Source organism: Notechis scutatus, chromosome 6 (genome assembly GCF_049901735.1).
Source record: "Notechis scutatus isolate UNSWTSFEM ecotype Mainland chromosome 6, rNotScu1.2, whole genome shotgun sequence".
Classification (NCBI taxonomy): Eukaryota; Metazoa; Chordata; class Lepidosauria; order Squamata; family Elapidae; genus Notechis; species Notechis scutatus.
Window position 1 is genome coordinate 40,243,375 of NC_142014.1, and position 22,862 is coordinate 40,266,236.

Consider the following 22,862-nt stretch of genomic DNA (forward strand, 5'->3'; position numbering starts at 1 on the left):
GGAAAAATATAGAAAAAATAACTTTTTTTTTCTTCTTAACAAGCTGACTTAATTATTACATGCATATTTCTGTTAAAAAGAAAGATGTTAAAGATGTTCAGTGGAAAAACAGCAACTGGTTCAGTTTGCAAGTCTTAATTATAAATAAGACAAGTATAAAATCTTTTGAGAGTCATATTTCACAGTGGTCTAGTTACCTAATTGCTTTCAGTATGTTCAAGTAAGTAGAACATCTCAAAAATAATTGCAGAAACAAGGGAGAATATTGAGATTTTACAGAATTTAAAAAAAACCTATGTATATCTATTATAATACTTGCCTTTAATTTATAAATTATTATTAAAATATAACTCAGAAACAGGTCAAGGATTAAATTCTGCAGAGATGCAGCAATAGAAATTTCAATAGAGGAATAATTTTAAATTTACTCTGAGTATTATATTCAGAGGAATTGGGATAGGTTGTTTTATTGTTGGTAGTTTATTCCAGTTTTGATCTCTAAAACAATTCATTTTCAAAGCAATAGCAAGAACAAAAAGAACTATTATTTCATTTTGTTGGGTATAAGTGGGAATACACAGGTACTCTTTCAAGATTCTGTTATTACATTTTACAACAGTAAAGTAGCATTCCTGAAATGCTTTTGTTGTTTTTTTCCTTGACCTGGCCCACCTCAAAAGACTGAATCACTGATGAAGCAGAGCCGTGCTAGATTGTTATAATTCTGATTATTGCACAATGATCTTTCTCAGACACGTTTGTGTTAGCTGAAAAGTCTTAATGGAATCCCTAGATATATGCAACCAAACAAAATTTAAGTGATGGGAGTTCCAATTCACATGGTTTGTTTATAAGTAAATACTGATACTTGCATAACTGGATAGAAGCATTCCTGTCAAACAGACAACAAATGGTCAAAATTGGGAGCGTCCTATCAAATCCTGTCAACAGTGGTGTACCCCAAGGCAGTGTTCTAGGACCAACTCTTTTCATACTCTACATAAATGTAGAGTATGACCTCTGTGATCATATAAAGAGCAACTGCGTTCTCTTCGCTGATGATGTAAAGCTGTTCAACACCACAGACAATAATGCTACTCTTCAAAAAGACCTCGACTATGTATCAGAATGGTCAAACAAATGGCAACTTCAAATCTCAACAAATAAATGCTCTGTCTTACATATTGGCAAAAAAAATCAGAAAATAAAATACAGGCTGAATAGTCAAGACCTTGTTGATGATCCAAACTCTGTCAAGGATCTTGGAGTACTTATCTCTAATGATTTAAGTGCTGGAGCCCACTGTAACTACACAGCCAAAAAGGCATTAAGAGTTGTTAACCTAATCTTACGTAGCTATTTCTCTGGTAATATCACACTGATAACTAGAGCATACAAAACATTTGCTAGACCAATACTTGAATACAGTTCATCAGTCTGGAACCCACATTACGTATCTGATATTAATACAGTTGAGAAAGTCCAGAAATATTTCACAAGAAGAGTTCTCCACTCTTCTACTCGTTGCAGAATATCTTATGCCACCAGATTCGAAATTCTAGACTTAGAAATCTAGAACTACGCCACCTTCGGTCTGATTTAAGTATAGTATATACAATCATACATTGCAATGTCCTACCTGTCAATGAATACTTCAGCTTCAACCATAACAACACAAGAGCAAACAATAGATACAAACTCAAGGTTAACTGCACCAAACTTGATTGCAGGAAATATGACTTCAGCAACAGAGTGGTCAATGTCTGGAATACTCTCCCTGACTCTGTGGTTTCTTCCCCAAACCCCAAAAACTATAACCTTAGACTGTCTACTATTGACCTCACCCCTTTCCTAAGAGGTCTGTAGGGGGCGTGCATAAGCGCACCAACTTGCCTACCATCCCTGTCTTATTGTTTCTTTTATTTCTTTTATTTTTCTTTTATGTATCCATATATTCATAATTATGTTTTTACTTATACCTATTATCTTGTAAGCAATTGACAAAAATAAATAAATAAATAAATAAAGAATTCTCCAATAATGATTGGTCTGCAGGAAAAACCATTGCAAATGGGTAAAATCAAAGTAGCTCTTCATCCAAAGAGCTGCTTCTGCCCTTCTCCAGCCTCTCCATCCTATCCTGCTCCACTCTCTACAGTCTTTAGGCTATTGCTCCTTGCACAGGACTGCCTCTTCCTAACCAGGCTCAACAAGCTCCCTTCAGCAGATGGTACTTTGCTATCCTGCAATACTCACTGTGCTGATCTTAGGACTGCTCCATTGCCTAGCACCTGGATCCCAGCTGGCACTAGGAGGAAAAAGACAAGAGGAAATCAGATGGAAATGGCAACGGCAGGAGGAAGTAGGGGTATTGGCAAAGTGAGGGGTGGCCAAAAGGGAAAAGATAAGGGAGAGTTTTATGAGTGGGCTGAGCTGAGGTAGAGACCATTTACTTAGGGCAAGAAATGTGAAATCCTTGCCCAACAACCACATGGTCCTGGCCTAATTACTGCATGTAGGTAAGAACTGCTACTAATAAGCAGTATGGTAATGATATTTTGCTTAATGACTGTTTCGCTTAGAGAAAAAAAAATACTCAAAAAGAGTCATGAGGTTCTGTATTGAAAAATGAGATTATCACAGATTCAGGAAAACTTACATTTTTTACATTCTCTCATATTCCAGATTTATGGTGCAAAATTTATATTAATCTTTGAGTTTCAAAGATAGTATGCTTTTGTTATTTTACAATAGAATTAAAAATAATTAAAAAATGACAGATGTCAAATATATTGAGAAATTACTTATTTGCACAAAATTTCAATTTATACTGTACTTAACAATGGAAGTCATTAAGTTTTGCATGTTGTATTTTGGGGGCTTCACAAATGCAGAACATACTCATGCTGTCATCTTGTTGAGATTATTTTAATAAATAAATTTGCCATAGACAATGTAAGCAATTTGTGGTCAAAGCTGTTATTTAATAGAGAACATAGATTAACAGAAAGAACTCTCCAAGGAAATGAGCAATGTGATAGTTGGTTACAGAGTTCAGTCAAGTGAGTACATTCACAAAGTTCAGTGATGAATCCGTCCTGACAGTTGTCAGTGACTAATATTCTGAATGTTTTTCTGTAGAAGTGACATTTAGTAGAGTCTTTCTCTTTGTATAAAATCTTTTAATAGCAAATGTTTATGGGAAAATGAAATGTTTATGGGAAACTGATCAAGGCACCATGCTTTGCTTCTCAGCAATTTCTGTTCAGGCCCAGTCTTACACAGCAGTTGGCATTCTAACAAATTCATAATGGTTTTATTAAATTCCTGTGTCTGCATCATTGTTCTTGTTATTTGCATGCTAGTTGTAGGAGTACACATGAGTTTATTTATGTATTGGCTTGCAAGGAATTTATTTCAAAATAGAATAGTAGAAGAGCTCGCTGGAATTCACAAAGCCATGTTCTCACTTTCCTTTGCCCTATTATTTCCTACACTATAACTGGAATCTGAAATATAAAACTGTAACTTAAAAGCATTAGGCAATTATCAGCTGTTGCTACTGATAGTTCTGTTTTAAAATAGAAACCAGAAATGGAAGATACCTATTAAACAACTACCACATCTGGAATGCAAATGACACCAGCAATGAAAGTCAACAGTGAAATATTTGAAGTATGTATAAGCAGCATAGATGACTTAAGCAAGTGCTTTTTTCAAACTGCATAAGCTATTATAAGTACCGTACTTTGTATGAATGAGTTAGTAAAGCATAGCAAGAAGAAACATATTTTATAATCTTGGACACAGTTTATATGTTAAATTATGAAAGTCACTAGGAATTCCAATTTACTTATTTATTTTTTATGTATTTAATTTGTATGGCCAGTCATCTCAAACAGGTGATTCTGGAAGGTAAACAATCATAAAATCAATTAACACCAATTAAAATCATGATACAGAATGAAAAATTGTTATGTTTGACTCAGGTGACATCAAAAATACAAACCCATACTTCAATTACTGAGAGACAGAGTTACTATTATCCAAATCTAAGGACAATCAAATTATAGCAAATCTTGAGAAATGCAGATGTTTGCAAGCTCAAACATAAAGCTGTACTCCTTAACAGCTGGTCTTCTCACAAGTTAATAGGGGATAGAATCTTACAAAAATAACTTTTACGTGTAAGAATTAGTAACTAATGGTCATTCATTAAAACATAGGTGATATTTCAGGGTACCTGGATCCAACAGCCCTCAGTTCTGATTAGTTAGTAATTGTGGTCTGCTAAGCCATGGTTTGCTTGACACACAGCTGGACTCTGGCACAGTGACTGGTCCCAAATGATTGTGAGCCATCCAGAATTACTTAACATGAGCAGCCATATAAAATTTTTAAATCAATTAACCAACCAACCAATTAATCACCCATAGCTTCCATAGCTCAGGATAAACATGGAGTTGGGTCTTTGTTCTGCCAGTCTAGAACCTTAAGCATTACTACATCATTATTTGGAGAATTTATTATTTAATTCAGGGAAGCTTGGAACAGCTTACTCCACCCGATTTAATTCTTGTTGTTAAGAAAATACGAAGTTAAATTCAAAGATATTGTCCAAGGGAAAGCTTAAAAGTTGCTATAAATATACACGTTGTGAGCCATTGTGTGAAATCTTGAGACAACATTATTGATGGTCTTTCTTTGACTTATGTTCTTTAGTCCCACCAATTGTTTACTATATTTCACTTTATTTGAGACCTTGTTGCTATAAGTAGTAAATAAAACAGAAGTCTGTTTTCTGAAAGTGGTAAATGTTAACCCACTGTAAGTGTTTATTTGGTTCTGTGTATCTTACATGGGACTAAGGGTTTAGTGAATGCAGTTCATTATGCAAAGTTTGCAAGATTGGTATATAATTTTTGTTGCTGTTTTTGTCCCTTTTCACTTAATTGAATTATACTTCATGTAAGTTTATGCTATAATACTTTATTTTTTTAGGATGACCAAAACCTTGTGTTTTTCTTAAAACAAGAAGGCACATAACCACTCTCATAATTCTTATCTGACAGCAATGTTTCTTTTTTCTAAAAGTCACCTCTGATTCACTTTATATCCTTTCCATACTGCCAGTGTGTTTCTCTTGTTCAAGCTCCCAATGTACTCATCGTTGCTCTGTCTATATAGTAAGAGTTCTATAATAGAAGTCATCATTTCAACAGTGTGACTTCTTTGTATGTGTAATTTTTACAGCCCTCCATAGACATTTCAAAATGTCTTTAATCGAGGACCTGTATACTGCATGAGTCAAAAAGAGGGCTGTGAAAATATTTACAGACCCCTCACATCCTGGACGTAAACTGTTTCAACTCCTTCCCTCAAAATTACACTATAGAGCACTGCACATCAGAACAACTAGACACAAGAACAGTTTCCCCTCAAAAGCCGTTACTCTGCTAAACAAATAATTCCCTCAACACTATTCAACTACTGTGTTTCTCACAAAATAAGGCCGGGCCTTATTTTTTTTTGACCCCCGAAAAAACAGCTAGGCCGTCTTTTCGGGGGTGACTTAATTCCCCTCCCTTACATCCTTGGTGATGGCTTGGATGTTGACCTCGGCATTGGTGGGGCGCTTCATATCGGGAGACCTTCCGCCACCGTTGCTTTCCCTTCTCCCCATGCTGCCGTGGCATTTAGAGCAATGCCGCGGCGTTTGGCACAGCCATGTGCAGCCAGCCAGGGCTTCTCCCTGCAACTGGAGCCCGGTGGAGACACTTGGCTTCAGGCGCTCCTGTCTCCGCCTTCCCTTCGCCTTCGAAGGCAAAGCCAATTCTTTTAAAAACAATGCCCTACTACCGGTACGACAAAGACTCCCCTGCCCAAGAGGGCAGCCCAACACCACGTGGGGAAGCGAATCTCCCAGGGCTGCAGAGCAGGATCGGCCCACCCCGGGAGAAGCGCCCAGCCTCCATCCCTGCCTGGCGCCGGACAGAGCGTGAAGAGCTTCACCTGGAGCGCCCAGAGAGGCTGACAGGCAGGCCCTCCTGCCCGGCGGCGGAGATCTCGCTAAGGCAGCGAGCGCCTCCCCGCCGGGCCCTCTGCTCATCCCGCCAGGGCCGCGCCAGAACCCTGCAGGCTGGGCAGAGCTGGGAAGCAAGCTGCGGGTGCGTGCCTGCCTGCCAAGCGAAAGAGCTGGGCCGCCCCGAGCTTGGCTTCCTTCCCAAGTCCCTCCAGCCTGAACCTGAAGGGGCCACTGGGAGAGGCTGCCCAAGACAGTGATAGCGCCCACCCATCCATGGACAAGGAGGCAAGGCAACGGCCTGCACTGCGTCCTCCTCAGAGCTGAGCCCCACCGAGTGAGCGCCTCTGCCCGATACTTGTGCCGCTGCAGCATTTGGAGCTGCCAGTGCATTTGGAGGTACGTGGGGAAGGGGCGGGTCGGGCAAGGGGTGAAAAGGATAGGTGGCTTTGGGCTCTGTCCACCGGACCTGCCAGCCAGGGAAGCAGCGCTGCCATCACCTCACCTTCCTATCTGTGGACAGGTGGGTGCTATCACTGCCTCGGGCATCCTCTCCTGGTGGCCCCTTCAGGTTTGGGCTGGAGGGACTTGGGAAGGAAGCCAAGCTCGGGTCGGCCCAGTTTGTTCGCTTGGCAGGCGGGCGCACACTCGCGGCTAGCTTTCCCAGCTCTGCCCAGCCTGCACAGCTCTGGCGCGGCCCTGGCAGGATGAGCGGAGGGCCCGGTGGGGAGGTGCTCACTGCCTTAGCGAGAGCTCCACCACCAGGCAGGAGGTCCCGCCTGTCAGCTGCGCTGGCGCCCCAGGTGAAGCTCTTCATGCTCTGACCGGTGCCAGGCAGGGATGGCGGCTGGGCACTTCTCCCAGGGTGGAACGATACTGCTCTGCAGCCCTGGGAGATTCGCCTCCCCACGTGGGGTTGGGCTGCCCTCTCGGGCAGGGGAGTCTTTGTTGTACTGGTAGTAGGGCGTCATTTTTAAAAGAATTGGCTTTGCCTTTGAAGGCAAAGGGAAGGGGGCGACAGGAGCGCCTGAAGCCGAGTGTCTCTGCCAGGCTCCGGTTGCAGGGAGGAGCCCTGGCTGGCCACGTGTGGCTATGCCAAATGCTGCGGCGTTGCTTTAAAAGTTGCGGCAGCACAGGGAGAAGGGAAAGCAACGGTGATGGAAGGTCTCCCGATACGAAGTGCCCCACCAACGCAGGCAGCACCATATCTGGGTATGCAACAAAAGTACTTCCTAATGGCAAGCCCCCCCACCATTCCCCCCATTTCGCATGTTTAATATAGGCCTTAATTTGGGGGGAGGGGCTTAATTTGATTTTATGCCTATAAAACATGCTGGGATTGGGGGAGTCCGTATTGTTGGAGAAACACGGTATTACAAAGTCTGCACTACTATTACTGTTAATCTTCTCATCACTCCTTATCACCCATCTCTTCCCACTTGTGACTGTAACTTTGTCGCTTGTACCCTTATGATTTATATTGATTGTTTCCTAGTATGATTTGATTGCTTATTGTACCCTATGACTATCATTAAGTGTTGTACCTTATGATTCTTGACTCTTGATGAATGTATCTTTTCTTTTATGTATACTGAGAGTATTTGCACCAAGACAAATTCCCTGTATGTCCAATCATACTTGGCCAATAAAGAATTCTATTCTATTCTAAAAAAAAAAAAAAAAAAACCATTGAAATATATGGCAAATGACAAAGCAAACAAAACTGTCTTACTGGAACAAACAGTTGTGTGACTTTTTTTCCAAATGCCCTACACAAACATGGCTAATCACTTTTTTAAACTGTTTCAGAATAGGACATTTTAGAGATTTCCTTATGAAATTTATATCTGTCACAATCCAAACATTCTCTTAGCATCCCACAGTAGTTATAAGGATGGGGACGAGCACCAAAAGTAAAACATCCATGGTAAAATCTAAAATAATATAATAAACAAAATCCTGACCTCAGTAATTCAAGATCATAAATCATACATACACATCCTATTATTCACCCTAGACTCTATGGAGCAACTTTATTTTCAAAACTTTCAAGACAGCCAAAGCTATAACGGCCAACTTGATTCCTCATGGGAAATTATTCCACAGCAGTGCCAATGAGCCTCCATTCCATATCCATTCAACTGCTTGTGACTGGGAATCACCATAAGTTTCTAAGTTTCAGTAGAACATGCAAGCTAGATGTGCTGCCTGTAAGTATCTGGTATAGCAACCAAACAGGACAGGTACAGACTTTAACGGATAGTTAGGACTGCATAAAAAAGAATTGCAACCAGCCTGCCTTCAATTGAGAATCTGTATACTGCATGGACCAGAAAGAGGGCAGAGAAAATATCTACAGACCCCTCACATCCTGGACATAATCTATGTTGATGTCTTCCATCAGGATGCTACTATAATAGAGCATTGCATGCCAAAACAACTAGACACAAAGATAGTTTTTCTTCCCGTGCCATCACTCTGCTAAACACATAATTCTATTCTGTTCTGTTCTATTCAAGTAGTTTGGCTAAAAAATCAAAATAAAGCAAGAAAATTATTTATTAATGTTGGCAATCCATTGATTTATTTTCATTGCTTCTTCTAGTAACCAAATGACATCTACATAAATGGATATAATCAGAAATAATATGTGTAGCTCAAATTGACTCTTCTGTAGTACTAATAATCAAAGTATAATCAAAGTCTTTCTTAGTGATATATTTGAAAAGTTCAGTTTTAATGGCAAAGACGAGGCCAAGGAAACAGTGGAAGAGATAGCAAACCACTCATGTGCAAGTTTCAAATCAAGCTAAAGCAGCAGAGAAAAAGGCCACTGTTTCATATCTCCAAAGATCTGGCATTTAGAGGCATTATCAACAGAGTTATAAGAATTAATACATGACAATTATGCTGATTGGCTTCTTTTCCATGAAAGAGAAAAGTCACCCAAATTATTGGAAGGTTGCAAAAATCATCCAAGCAGCCAACAATGAAAATTCAAACAACTGCATTAGATTCCCATTTCTAAAAAAAAGTCAGTTTAAGCTAATCATACATTTCTGAATGACTAGTTATATTATTGGGATGGGAAGGATAGACAGAGTTTATTATGGTGACAGACAAGAATTCAAAATAAAACACAGTAAAAATAAATTCAGCATAAATTCACAAAACAGAATGGGGATACTATAATTGTCAGTGGACTTACTGGTGGGCAGTGTCTAATTTTACATGCAGTATAAAAATTAGATATGTTCAAGGAAAGTAAATCCTTCTGATTTGATAATAAGTCTATCTTCTCTCTCTCTCTCTCTCTCTCTCTCTCTCTCTCTCTCTCTGTCTCTCTATCTATCTATCTATCTATCTATCTATCTATCTATCTATCTATCTATCTATCAGATCAGAATTTCCTGGGTATTTTCCTAGGTAAGGAGATATACGTTTATTTTTTTATTTATTAATTTGATTTGTCAATCGCTTAAAGATAATAGGTATAAGGATAAACATGGTTATGAATACAAGAAATGAGTACATATAAGAAAAATAGGACAGGGACGGTAGGCACGTTGGTGCGCTTATGCACGCCTCCTACAGACCTCTTAGGTCAATAGTAGAAAGTCTAAGGTTAAAGTTTTTGGGGTTTGGGGAAGAAACCACAGAGTCAGGTAGAGTATTACAGATATTGACCACTCTGTTGCTGAAATCGTATTTCCTGCAATCAAGTTGGTTAACCTTAAGTTTTTATCTATTGTTTGTTCTTGTGTTGTTATGGTTGAAGCTGAAGTATTCATTGACAGGTAGGACATTGCAATGTATGATTTTATATACTATACCTAGATCGGACCGAAGACGGCATAGTTCTAGGTTTTCTAGGTCTAGAATTTCGAGTCTGGTGGCATAAGGTATTCTGCAACGAGTAGAGGAGTGTAGAACTCTTCTTGTGAAATATTTCTGGACTTTCTCAACTGTGTTAATATCAGATACGTAATGTGGGTTCCAGACTGATGAGCTGTATTCAAGTATTGGTCTGGCAAATGTTTTGTATGCCCTAGTTAGTAGTGTGATATTACCAGAGAAAAAGCTACGTAGGATTAGGTTAACAACTCTTAATGCCTTTTTAGCTATGTAGTTACAGTGGGCTCTAGCACTTAGGTCATTAGAGATGAGTATTCCAAGATCCTTGACAGAGTTTGGATCATCAACAAGGTCTTCACTATTCAGCTTGTATTTTATTTTCTGAATTTTTTTGCCAATATGTAAGTCAGAGCATTTATTTGTTGAGATTTGAAGTTGCCATTTGTTTGACCATTCTGATACATAGTCAAGGTCTTTTTGAAGGGGAGCGGTATTGTCTGTGGCAGTCTCCCCCCTCTTCACCACCTCTACATGGTGGCTTAGCCCCAAAACCAGTTGGCTTGAGGCACTCCAGTGGCGAGCACAGATCTAAACTGCGCACAATCACAGATTTTGGTCTGTCGCCGAAGAAGCTTAAACCGGAAGCCGCTTGTTTACATGTTCTATGTCATAATCGGGGGCTCTGTAACATAGTAAGAATCAAAATGTGATATTTAAGGATAGTTTACAGACGATGGTCTCAGGAAGAGCTAGCTCCTGGGTGACTTGGATGTTTTTTAGATGTAAGGACTTTTTATAGAAGATTGCAACACCACCACCTCTACGGATTTTACAATCTGATCGGTAAACATGATAGTCTCTTACTGTGGTAATGGAGTCAGGGAGAGATGCATTGAGCCATGTTTCACAGACAAATATGACGTCAAATTTAGCAGTATTTAGTAAGAGGAGGAATTCAGGTATTTTATTCACAAGACTTCTTGCATTAAGAAGCTTGCATTTAAGGTCAGCTGTAGTTGTAATTGGGGTAGTTAGGGATGTGCGTGCCTAGTCTTGGGTGATGGCGGATTGGTTGGAATAGGGTTGGATGGAGTTGTGGGTTGTGTGACTTACTTTTGATACAGTCAGCACGGTAGTCAATGTACAGGTCCTTCTCTCTATTGTCTAGACGTTCTGTTGTGGTTTGGCATTGGATTTTTGTCTTGGCATGGTAGGTTAGTTGTGATAGAACATTGATTAGATTGTTTAATGAAACAATTTTGGGAATCAATATAGTCAATATTACACCAATTAATCAATTACAATAATCTCACTAGTCAAATAATTTTGCTAAGCAACAATCAATTAATTACACTGATCAATTAATTACACCAATCACTAATCACACTGTTCAATTAAATTCACTAAATCACTACTTTTACTAGTCAATTAAATTACATGAATCCTGATCTTTTAAAATCATTTTATGATTATCATGACAATCACCTTATAAGGCTGTTTAGATCTTTATAGAAGGTACAATAGGATATTAGGTATAATTAGAATAGTCCCTTCTCTACAGGGGAACAGTCTCATTTGGGACTTTTTATATCAGCCTTCCAAAATTGATGTGGAGAGAATATTGAACCTTCTAAAGTTAATATTCTTTGGAATTTGGAGACAGTTACATAATGTAAATAACTTGTAGGTTTGAAAGTGCGAGTGGTGGTGGTGCTGAATGTTCAGGAAAACATTAATGTTGGGATTTGACTTTGATATTTAGATTGAACATGATTTTATTTAAATAGGAAGTTGCTCATAGGTCTACAAATGGTATTTGTATATTTCTTATGAATGTTGGAATTTAGTTAAGCAGCATCCACTAGTCTGTATCCATGAACTCAGAGAATGATAAGCCATTCTCACATTTCTGTCCAGCTATCTTTTCAGTGATTATAACATGTGTGGGTATTGGTGTTTATTTGTGGCAATTAATTTAAAGACTTTCTCCTCTCTGAGGGCATCTCTCCAGATTGCCTTACTGCAAAATTCTGGCTGGTGTAATCCTATTACAGTTGGCACCAAGTTTAGTTAGCTTTTGGTGTTAGCAAAAGAGCTGCTTGCCACGACTTTTGGCTGAACTTATGCTACTGTGTCATTAAGCTTGTTTCTGTCTTTTGTTGTCATGCTGTTGCTATATGGTTTTCATGTTTGTAATTTAGTATAGCTTTAATTTTTAAAAGGTTTGATGGATTTATTTGATCTACTTTAATCCACTTTATTTCTGAGGAATGGTGAACCAAAAATGATTACTTATAGGTGTATAGATTGCTCATTTGCTTCCAGGAAGCAAAGGCATTTGCAGAGCCAAGTTATGTAAGGTACTGTACATCTCACATTTGTTTGCATACTCTGTATGGATAAAATATTTGTTTCCCTAGAAAACTCTGGTACAACTGTTTGCACATAGTTCTTATGAAAATAAACACAAAAAGCAAAACGAAACTAGTAAAAACATTACATGCAATGTTTCCAGTGTAAGTCTCAAATCAGACTGAAAGTGATTTATGACAAGAATTTTCTTGGCAGTCCTGAAGGGGCTTTTTTACTGATCACAATGATAGTGATGTTTCATTGTATAATAAAATGAATCATTCAAGGTTAAAATGCAGAAAAATGGCACAGAGGCTGATTTAAAAGAGTAAAAACCATTCAAGTTTTACTTTTTGGTGGTGACTCCTTAAATTGGAATGTGATTTATAGAGCTCTACTCACATGTAAGCCAACATAAATCTTTCTAAATTTTATTCTCTCTCTCTCTCTCTCTTCCTTTTTCCCTTCTCTCTATTCTGCAGATTTACACTGACTGGGCTAATCATTATCTAGCAAAATCTGGCCACAAACGGCTGATCAAAGATTTGCAACAGGACATTGCAGATGGAGTTCTACTAGCAGAAATCATCCAAATTATTGGTAAGTCCCATGCATTTACCCATAACCTGACATCTGACTTCTCGGATAGGATATAAAATACAATAGAACTAGAACAAAGTGTTCTGTGAGGTGAATATTAGATAGTTGTGATTTAGTCTGTTTATTTCTCTCTATATACTTATTTTCAGAAATAGAGGCAATGCTTTCTAATTTTTTAAAATGTTCAGAAATTTTGATAAGGGTTTGTCTGAATCTATTTGTATGTGATCCATCCCTTTTATAGCCCAAGGACTGTGTTTCACACACTTGGCAGACTAAAGTGAATGCTTCATTAAGCCATGTGTCTCCAATGTGTGCATTTTATTAACTGGAGCGGTTTATGCTTTCTGAGATTACTTGAAACTGTATCTTGATCCCACAAAAACAATTGTGGAAGATCTCATGTCAGCAGTCATTTGGCAGGATCTGGAGAATTAGCAGCAACGTTCTCTGCACTTCCCCTTTGCATGAGGGAAGAAACTGCCGCTAACAAGAAAGACTGTTATTGTATATTTCAAGCGTGCTGAGAGCAAAGTTCAGTATGTGCAAAATACTGAATACTTGTGTGCCTATTTGCTTTCTCTTATCTTGTCCTGTTGCCTATTCTTAGACATGATTTTTTTTAAAAAAAACTTCATTGCTTTCTTTTAGCAAATGAAAAAGTTGATGATATCAATGGTTGTCCTCGAAGCCAATCTCAAATGGTAAGAATAAATGTATGTATGTATGTATGTATGTATGTATGTATGTATGTATGTATGTATGTATGTATGTATGTATATATGTATGTATGTATGTATGTATGTATCTGTCTCTGTGCATGTACGCACACTCATTTTATATATATTTGTATTATAGTATATTGATAACTGTCACATTTACGTTATACTGAATGTGTACTCCAAGAAAATGCATACCAGAAATTTGTTTAGGGGTATCAGAAATTTGTTTAGGGGATATCAAGAATTTTAAGGAAGAAACATCATTGATACTTGCAAATACATTAATTGTCAGTGTGCTCTTTTCCTAAACTTCTGTGTCTTTCAGATTTACACAGATCATTTCATTCCAGAGCTGCCTTTAAAACAGTAAATGGCACAACCAATTTTAAGTGGAGTCTTTGTGTCTGGACTACTGGTTTGAAATATGGGGTTTGCCAACTTTTAATAAATATAAATAGTCTTTCTACTTGTCCACAATATAGTCAAGTGAAATAGCCTGACTGCAGAGCATTTTTTTGGAATCACATCCTACTCCTATTGGAAGAAATGAACCTAAGAATGTATTGAAATACAGTTCATCATTTGAGGAAAATTCATCTATCATCCAGAATGAGTTTTAATTTTTGAAGCATTTTAAAATTTCTAACTATTTATAAAATAAATAATAGAAATGATACTTGGATTTTTTTCTCACTCAGTTCCTTCAGTTAATCTATTTTATATTGTTGCTGGGGGGTTTTGTTTGATATTTTAAAGCATCTATTGATTAATTTTAATTGCTTAGATATTTCATCTGTTAACCACTAAGTGTTTAGGTAGATATTTGAGAAAGGAGCCTGTTACATTCATTCTGTCACAGGAAGGTTGCTAAAATTAACTCTTCACTGAAAGTAAGTGAAGAGTTATTTGCTTGCTAAAGCACATTTAATGGTAGATATTATATTCTTTAAAAATTATTTATTCAAGTACTTTCTGCACCTTGCTTTTTCTATCATTTGTATTGTTTTCAAAGAGTATTACAAATTTGGTTTTGCTCCCACCGTAACAATGTGTTACATCAGAGGTCAATAATATATTGCCAGTAGATGTCATTAGCAACCTTTATTATTATTATGCCATTTTAAAAATAAAAACAACTGAGTATTGACAAGACTCCAAATCTCATGAGGTGTGAAAAAGAGATCTCTCTTCACATAATAAGAATAAGAGAATTCAGAATACTTAGATATTATTGTGAGACTCTCAAAGGTGCTTTTCAAGGGGCAACTGAACTTTCTTGTTGTTGTTGTTTTGACATGATATTGTGAAAGATTTTGGATGGGAGGGAGAAGTAGAACTGCTGTAATTTCAAGGATAATGAAATTTTGAGTCCCTGTCCCATTGCACAAGCATTGTGCAACACTTCCTGGTATCTGGAGAAAATGCCAAACTCTTGCTTTTTTGAAAATGTAAGTTGATCTCTGCAAATAAAGAGCTGGTTTAATGGACTGATTAAAGTGTAGGGATAGGATTGGGGACACCTAGTTTCAAGTTACTCTTAGGAACAGACGCTTGTTGGATTACTGTTGGGTCATTGTCAGCCCATGCTACTGTACATGTTTTTGCTATGTATACCACCATGCAATCTTTTTAAGTAAAAAAAATATTAAATGCGATATAATAGTGTTGTTCCTGATGAGGAAAAAAGAGGATTTTTAAACCTTCTACATCAAAAAGGTCCATTTTCTTGCCCATCATGATCCTATTCCTTAAATTGTTTTTCTTTAGATGTGGATTACAGTTACTAATAAGCTATGATACCACTGGATAACTTTGATTAGATTATGTATTAAGATAGTAAAATTAAAAAGGAGAAGAGAGATTTAGAGAAAATTCCCAAAGGATCTGACCAAAGTAGATTAATAAACGTCAACATTTTAATGTAGCTAAGGAGAAGAAGCAGAAAGTATTCAGAAAATTTTGGAGTCATAGTACATAAGTCAAGGAAAATTGCCCAATGTCTAGCCACCATAAAATTCTATGTCTGGAAACATTGAAAGAGAACTAACACAAATGCAGCCAATATTATGATGTCCTTATAAATCTATGATGAGACCACATTTGGAAAGAATGTATTCAGTTTTAACCACTACACTTGAATATTGTATTCAATATTCTACAAATTGTACATCAGTCTACTTATTGAAGAATTAAAAAACCCTTCCCCCAAAAGGGCAATCAAAACAATTTGGATGATATAGCAGCTTATCCACTGGGAAAGACTATAGCATCAGTAATTCTTAATTACAAAAGGGGAATGAAGATATTCAATAGACAGCAGGGAAAGGAAAATACAGATTTTGTCCAGCAGTTCTACTGCGTTAGCATTCTCAATGATTTTTTTTGCTGCCTTCATAATCAGAAGTGGCATATGTTGAATACTAGCTGCCAAGGAATAACAGTGTCAAGAGATAATCATCTTTTTATTAAATCTTCTGAATACAGCTGATTGAGTATTAAGAGATGGATTGCTGGCTATTCCAACAGGGTTTTATGAACCTCTGGCTTTCCAAACATTCCCAGCATCCTTCACATTTTATTTGTTGCTAGCTGAGATACTAGCACAGAAATAAGGCTATTTTTATAAATACTTTTCATAGCAAATTATTTTTTATTTATTTTTATTTATTTATTTTTGTCAATTGCTTACAAGATAATAGGTATAAGTGAAAACATAGTTATGAATACATGGATAAATATAAGAAAAAAAAAAGAAACAATAGGACAGGGACGGTAGGCACGTTGGTGCGCTTATGCACGCCCCCTACAGACCTCTTAGGAAAGGGGTGAGGTCAATAGTAGACAGTCTAAGGTTAAAGTTTTTGGGGTTTGGGGAAGAAACCACAGAGTCAGGTAGAGTATTCCAGAAATTGACCACTCTGTTGCTGAAGTCGTACTTCCTGCAATCAAGTTTGGTGCAATTAACCTTGAGTTTGTATCTAGTTGGTTGGTATATTGCCCTAGTTAGTAGTGTGATATTACCAGTGAAAAAGCTACATAAGATTGGGTTAACAACTCTTAATGCCTTTTTGGCTATGTAGTTACAGTGGGCTCTAGCACTTAGGTCATTAGAGATGAGTACTCCAAGATCCTTTACAGAGTTTGGATGATCAACAAGGTCTTGGCTATTCAGCTTGTATTTTATTTTCTGGTGTTTTTTTGCCAATATGTAAGACAGAGCATTTATTTGTTGAGATTTGAAGTTGCCATTTGTTTGACCATTCTGATACATAGTCAAGGTCTTTTTGAAGGGGAGCGGTATTGTCTGTGGTGTTGAATAGCTTTACATCATCAGCGAAGAGAACGCAGTTGCTCTTGATATGATCACAGAGATCATTGTAGAGTATGAAAAGAGTTGGTCCTAGAACACTGCCTTGGGGGACACCACTGTTGACAGGTACAGAATTTGATAGGATGCTCCCAATTTTGACAATGTGTTGTCTGTTTGACAGGAATGCTTCTATCCAGTTATGCAGGTGTCCAGAGATACCGTAAGATTTTAGTTTTAGGAGTAGTTTGTCGTGTTTAAATTAGCTTTAGACACATTTTTTTAAACTCTTTTCATCTTTGGATGCTTTATATAATCCTTTGTTTTTTATTTTAGTATCTTCGTATACAGGTTGAACAGGTTGCTACATGGAACTATGATACCAAAATGGCACACAACAATAGGCATTTTGTCTTTTTGGCTTAAAATTGACCAATTAACATTTTTGGAAAAATATTTTGGGATCTGGAAAAACTTTAAAAAATAGTGTGACTTTTATGCAGCGAGTCTGCTTTTTATTAAAGGAATATTGTCAAAGTTAGTCATCCTTAAAACAGTTTGTTTTTTAAAGGAAACATTTAGATTCAGAAAACCACATCTTCAAAGTTCTGTAGATTAAAGCAGGAAATGGCCAGATTTCAAGTTAACCTTCTAATATTGATGATGCATTTCCCAAGAGGATTACTTTTTGTTCAACAACAGAATTACAAAAAGATATCCTATACCTATGTGCACACAGAGGTCTCCATATTGAAGTGGGTCTCTGCTGAATGAGAATGGCAAAGTCAACTAATGCTGTTTTTAAAACTGTATGCTTTCATTAATTAATTTGATCTTCTGAATTTCCAACCAAATTATAAATTAAAAAATTCAAATTGTAACATCTCTGAAACCTTATTAATAAAGTCCAAATCTTCTGTTTTTCCTTAGCTTTTTCTAGGCAACAGTACAATCCATCATACAAAGCATTTTCAGATGCAGTCTCTTTGACAGTCTTCTCCCATCTGGTATCCTTCAGATATGGTTGAACTAGAACTCCTTATATACCCAGCCAGCATTTTTGGTGTGATAATTGCAAGACATCTGAATTTCCCACAAGGCTACTCTTTCTGTATACATAGATATAAAAAGGCAGTGCAATCTCTCCTTTACTTTTTCTCTAGATCTCAACATGCCCTACACAGGATTTGGGTCATATAGAAATCCCTTTGTAGTATTGTATGTCAGTTCTTTCATGTTTCAGAGGAAATTGTAAACATCCTAAGTGTGACCAGAGAGTATACCTTCATTATAAACTTGGACTCACTTCTCTTTCCATCTGCTTATTGCATGTGTTTATCAATCTGAAAAAGATTACAATACTAAAAGGTGATATATTCAGATTCATTTCAGTGTATAGAATTTAATTCAGTGTTTGAATTAAAAATCTGTTTCCAGTCTGTACCACTTCTTATTTTCCCTCCCATTCGGTTCTGCTCTTTTTCTGCATTAAGTTATTACATCCATATATTGTACATCAAAATATGTACAACAATGTATTTTCACTTTGAAGACGTCATGGATGAGTACATTCTTGAGAAGTATTTCTAATAGAAAATTGGAATGCAAATTAATAAATTATTATATGTGTTATACCTCTCTCAATTACAGCTTGCAGTGTTGAATGAGGGATACATTAAATTGATTGTAGCATATGATATTTATTCCCCAATACTAGTTGTAGGAGTTTAGTATCAGTAGTTGGTATTGATATTTTATTGAAAGCATACATGGTGTTGGAAAAATAGATAAAATAAAATATCAATTTTTGTTGCTGTTATACATTGAACAGTATTCAAAGTTCACTGAAGTAGTAAATATAAAAAATATAAATATAAAAAAGATGCAAATACTCCAGCAACACCTGTTTGCTGAAGTAATAAATACATTTTTGTCAACCAGAAGGATTAGAAAAATATGTTAGCCTCAGAATGGTATATTTAGATTATCTTTTTAAGGGAAAAATGAGCGCATGCTAAAGATATAAGAATGCTGAGAATGCTTCCCACTATTAAAAATAGCATCAAGTAAAAGCTTCTTCTTCACTGTGTATGACTAAGAGAAAGATACAGAACCAACTGGAAACTATAACTGTGTGAAATTGTTCAATAAAGAAGATGCTGCTGAAACAAAAAATTAGCTGTTGTGTAAGTGCTAGTGGAAAATATTATTTAGTACAGCCTGCCTTTCCCAACCTATGTCTCTCTAAAGATTTTGAAAGTCAGTCCCAACATTTTCAGCCAGTGCATTTGTTTTCTTTGCTGGTTGGGAAAACTTTTTATCCAATTCAGCTAAGGGAAGAATGACTTATACATATTTGTTCCATTTGGAAAAATTAAGGTTCTGGAAAGTGGCAAATGGCAGCAGTCAACATACAGCAGCAAAACTTCTGTTCATGTGGAAATCTGAGTAGAGTTTCTGCCTCATAATTTGCACAAAATGTTACATTTTGTCATGTATCCCATAGTGTACATTTCATGCAAGGGCAAATCTGAGGTTAATGACACTCTTAGCAAAATAGCCTCTTCCATTCATGACTTCTGTCAGGTTTACTTGAAAGTAATTGGGTAGGGTCTTTCTGAAAACTACCAACTAATTGGGACTAGTCACATTTTAATTTCTGTATACCTGGAAAAAGTTCTATTCGAGATATTTGAGTCATGTCAACAGATGTCATGGTATGAAGGAATGTCCTTGGGAGACAAGGCAAAGAAATGCAACCAAGAGAACATTCAGATAAAAGGCAGCTGAGCCTGTAGCAGTAATTTGTGTGGGCAAGGGGCTCAGAAGAGACTCTCCCTAGTTTCTTGGGCTGTAAAATGGAGGGGAAGGAGATACTTTCAGACATGCAAGAGTCTATTAATGTAACTGTTAGGAATGTAAGTCACCTAACAGCTATTTGGGTTGGACAATATATAAACCAGGATAGAAATTTTCATACTGTCTCTTTAAGAGAATCCTAAAAGTGTAATTGGGTGTGGTTTCTCAAATGACCATAAGATGGAGCCAGAAACCTGGGTTGTTTAGTCTTAGTCTCAGAAGAAGTCTCAGTGAGTCTCTGTTTCCTTCTGTTGGAGAGTTTTGCCGTTCCTTCTAATTGACTGATATTCATGGATTTGATGTAAGTCTGATACTGAACTGTTTTTGATACTGGACTTTGTTATTGGATTATCCCTGGATTAAAAACTGACTGATCTTACCTCTGAATGACTTTGGACTGTGTTTGAACTTTGCTTAAAAGTTTATGGAAGTAAAAACCTACATTTACTGTACAGTGTATCTGTGTGCTGTGTGTGTATTATTCAAACACTTCTCTCACTACGTCTCCCTGTATGCGCTCATTCTCCTAACGGGGAATTACCTCAACAGTAACCTTACAATAAAATAGAATTAGCTCATCTGGTTGTGTTATCTGTCTGGTCTATCTCACAAGGCTGACATTAGGAGACCCTCCAAAATACTGATCTGTAATGCTTCTGAAGATTGGGCAAGGATCATGATGGGTCTGGCAACTGTCTGAGAATGTTCAATGTTGAGGCCATTTAAAGATATGTTACCCCACCCACTTTCTAGTGTGCAACAATCCAAAGATGTGCGCTACATTCCTTAGTAGAATATTTAGTTTAATATAATAATAAAATATTTATCTTTTTCCTAGACTTCAAAGCAAATAATGAAATGCTTTCCCCTCTCCCAGGGAAAATTAAAAGAACTTGAAATTCTGTTGATGTTCTACCATTTGTTATAGATTGTACTTAGCTAGATACAGCAATAGTGTGACTCACTATGAAGTAGCTTCTTATATTCAGTGGAATGTCAAGCCATCTCTTAACCTCAGAGAGCTATAAATCTCTCTAAAATGAAAGCCAGTTTATCTGTAGCCACAGCTATGTCAAAAACATAAAAGGGAACTTGCTACTTGAGGATTGTATTCACTGTTTTACATAGTTGGTTTAAAATATTAGTCAGAATTAAAGTTGGACAATACTATTTTATTTCTGCAAACACTTCCTGAAAAAGGAACCTCTGCAGTAAATTGATTTTCCACTGTTAAAGCATACTATTTAGAACTAATCAAATCCATTTGCCTGCCTTTAATAGAAGCTGGGAAAAAGAACATTTTTATATATAACAGTATGGAAGATAGGGCATAATAACTCCAAGTCCACATACATTCTGGTGGTTACAAACTTCCACAAATTTTACTGGTTACACCCACCAAGCTTTAGCCTGACTTATTGAAGAACCCATTGACTGACAGTTTGAATGCAGGCAACAGCATCCCAGGCTACTGATGGAAGCAGAAAGGAACTGATGCCTAGAATGGGAGACTCAAATAGCATGGCCCTATTGTTTCTCCCGTGGGTCAGGCAGCCAAGCTGGGTTTTTAAGGCAAACTCTGTATCCCCAAATTATCCTACTCAAGTGCTTGTATCATAAAATAGGCAGAAATAATTTATCATGCTGTAAAATGAATTAAATGATTATGAAACTAAAAGATCATGAGGTTAAGTTTTTTCCCTTGGTTCTGCTGTCAAACTTGGCTCCCAGGAACCAATGAATTTCTGCAGTGAGAGCTTCAAACAACACTAACCACCAAGATTGTATTGATACTTTCCACCTTCCTCAAATAACAGCTACAAATTGGTTCTGCCTTCTACCACCATAGTGAGGTGCCAATGCTTCAAATCACTGCAAAGCACACATGAAGTTCAAAGAAAGCAGTAGAAGAATGAGGGATATTTTAACTTGGAAGCCTAACTTCAAATTAAATCCAGATGAGTATAACAAGGAGTATCTTTCTTCCATCTTTAGCTGCCTCAGTCTGAAAAAGCTGCTCAAGATACTTGATACAGGATAGCTATTCAAGAATTGTTTCTGCATGGTAGGATAAAACCACATAAAACAGTTTGTTCTTGCCTATCAATGTGAGAGTAAAAAGCTCTTTCTTCTATCCACAGAATTTAAATCCAGTTCCACTGCTTTCTGCTTTTTCATGAATTAGCAGACATCTAATTTCATATTTTTCATCCTTGGATCCAGATGACAGTTAATAATTGAAATAATAATCCTGCCTCAGAAAAGCTGACAATTATAGGACTGATAATTTGGAAAGTGAGGTTTAGCAGCAACTACAATATAAAACGATCTTCATTCCATAGTATAAAAATATCTGGGTGACATTTACTCTAGTTTTAAATCCCTTATAAATGGCTTTTTAAAAATGAACATTGTTTTAAATCTTTCATTTTAAATAGTTTCTTTAATGATAGGTGGCTTTTTATTTGTTATTTAAGTGTTATTATTAGTACTTATACCACTCTAGATTTTTCTCCAAAAAAGTGGCATAAAATAATAGTATAAAGTTTACTATATAGTGATTACTAGGTAAGCCTTGACTTGATCGTGTTGGAGCCCAGAACCTCCATTAGTGGTCATAAGTCTAGGTACTCACATGACTGGACCCAATTTTATGACTTTTTTGCAGCAGTCACTGAGCAAATCAATGTATTCCTATGACTGTTATTTTGCTGGAGATTGGGCAAAAGGCTGAAAACCAGCAAAGAAAGACATAAAATGCAGTCACAGGCCATCTGTCTAAGCTGTTGCATAACTCAGTGAAACTGCTGCTAAGGACTAAGTTAGTAGCAGACATCTCTAGATTGCTTGAGTTGGTTTTGCTAAACAGAATAAAGGCAATTCTTTTCTACTCTATTTTAAGCACTTGTATGTTTTAGAAATATTAATATGTTTGATTTAATGAAAGCAAAAAGTGTCTATTCAAGCAAAAATAGCTGCATTTTTTAGAATAAACTAATATGATATGAACCTGTGCTCCATTTACCATGTTTTCCACAAAATATGATCCATTCCGAAAAGAAGATCTATATTTTTTTTATTGTATGCACTAAAATTAAGTCCTACCCCTAAAATTAGCCCCATTGACCCTGGCCATCCCAGGATG

At 36.9% G+C, this 22,862-nt stretch overlaps 1 protein-coding gene across 6 annotated transcripts in view; it reads left to right on the plus strand.

The window, feature by feature from the left end:
• Window positions 1-22,862, plus strand: part of NAV3 (neuron navigator 3) — a 503,910-nt gene that overhangs the window by 320,559 nt on the left and 160,489 nt on the right. For 5 of the 6 annotated variants that reach the window (XM_087968029.1, XM_087968025.1, XM_087968023.1 and 2 more), the window contains exons 3-4: window positions 12,712-12,829; window positions 13,481-13,533. In XM_087968029.1, coding sequence (XP_087824155.1) covers window positions 12,712-12,829; window positions 13,481-13,533 — 171 coding nt within the window. Of the gene's footprint in view, window positions 1-12,711; window positions 12,920-13,480; window positions 13,534-22,862 lie in introns of those variants that run through there. The other variant, XM_087968026.1, reaches the window with a different exon arrangement.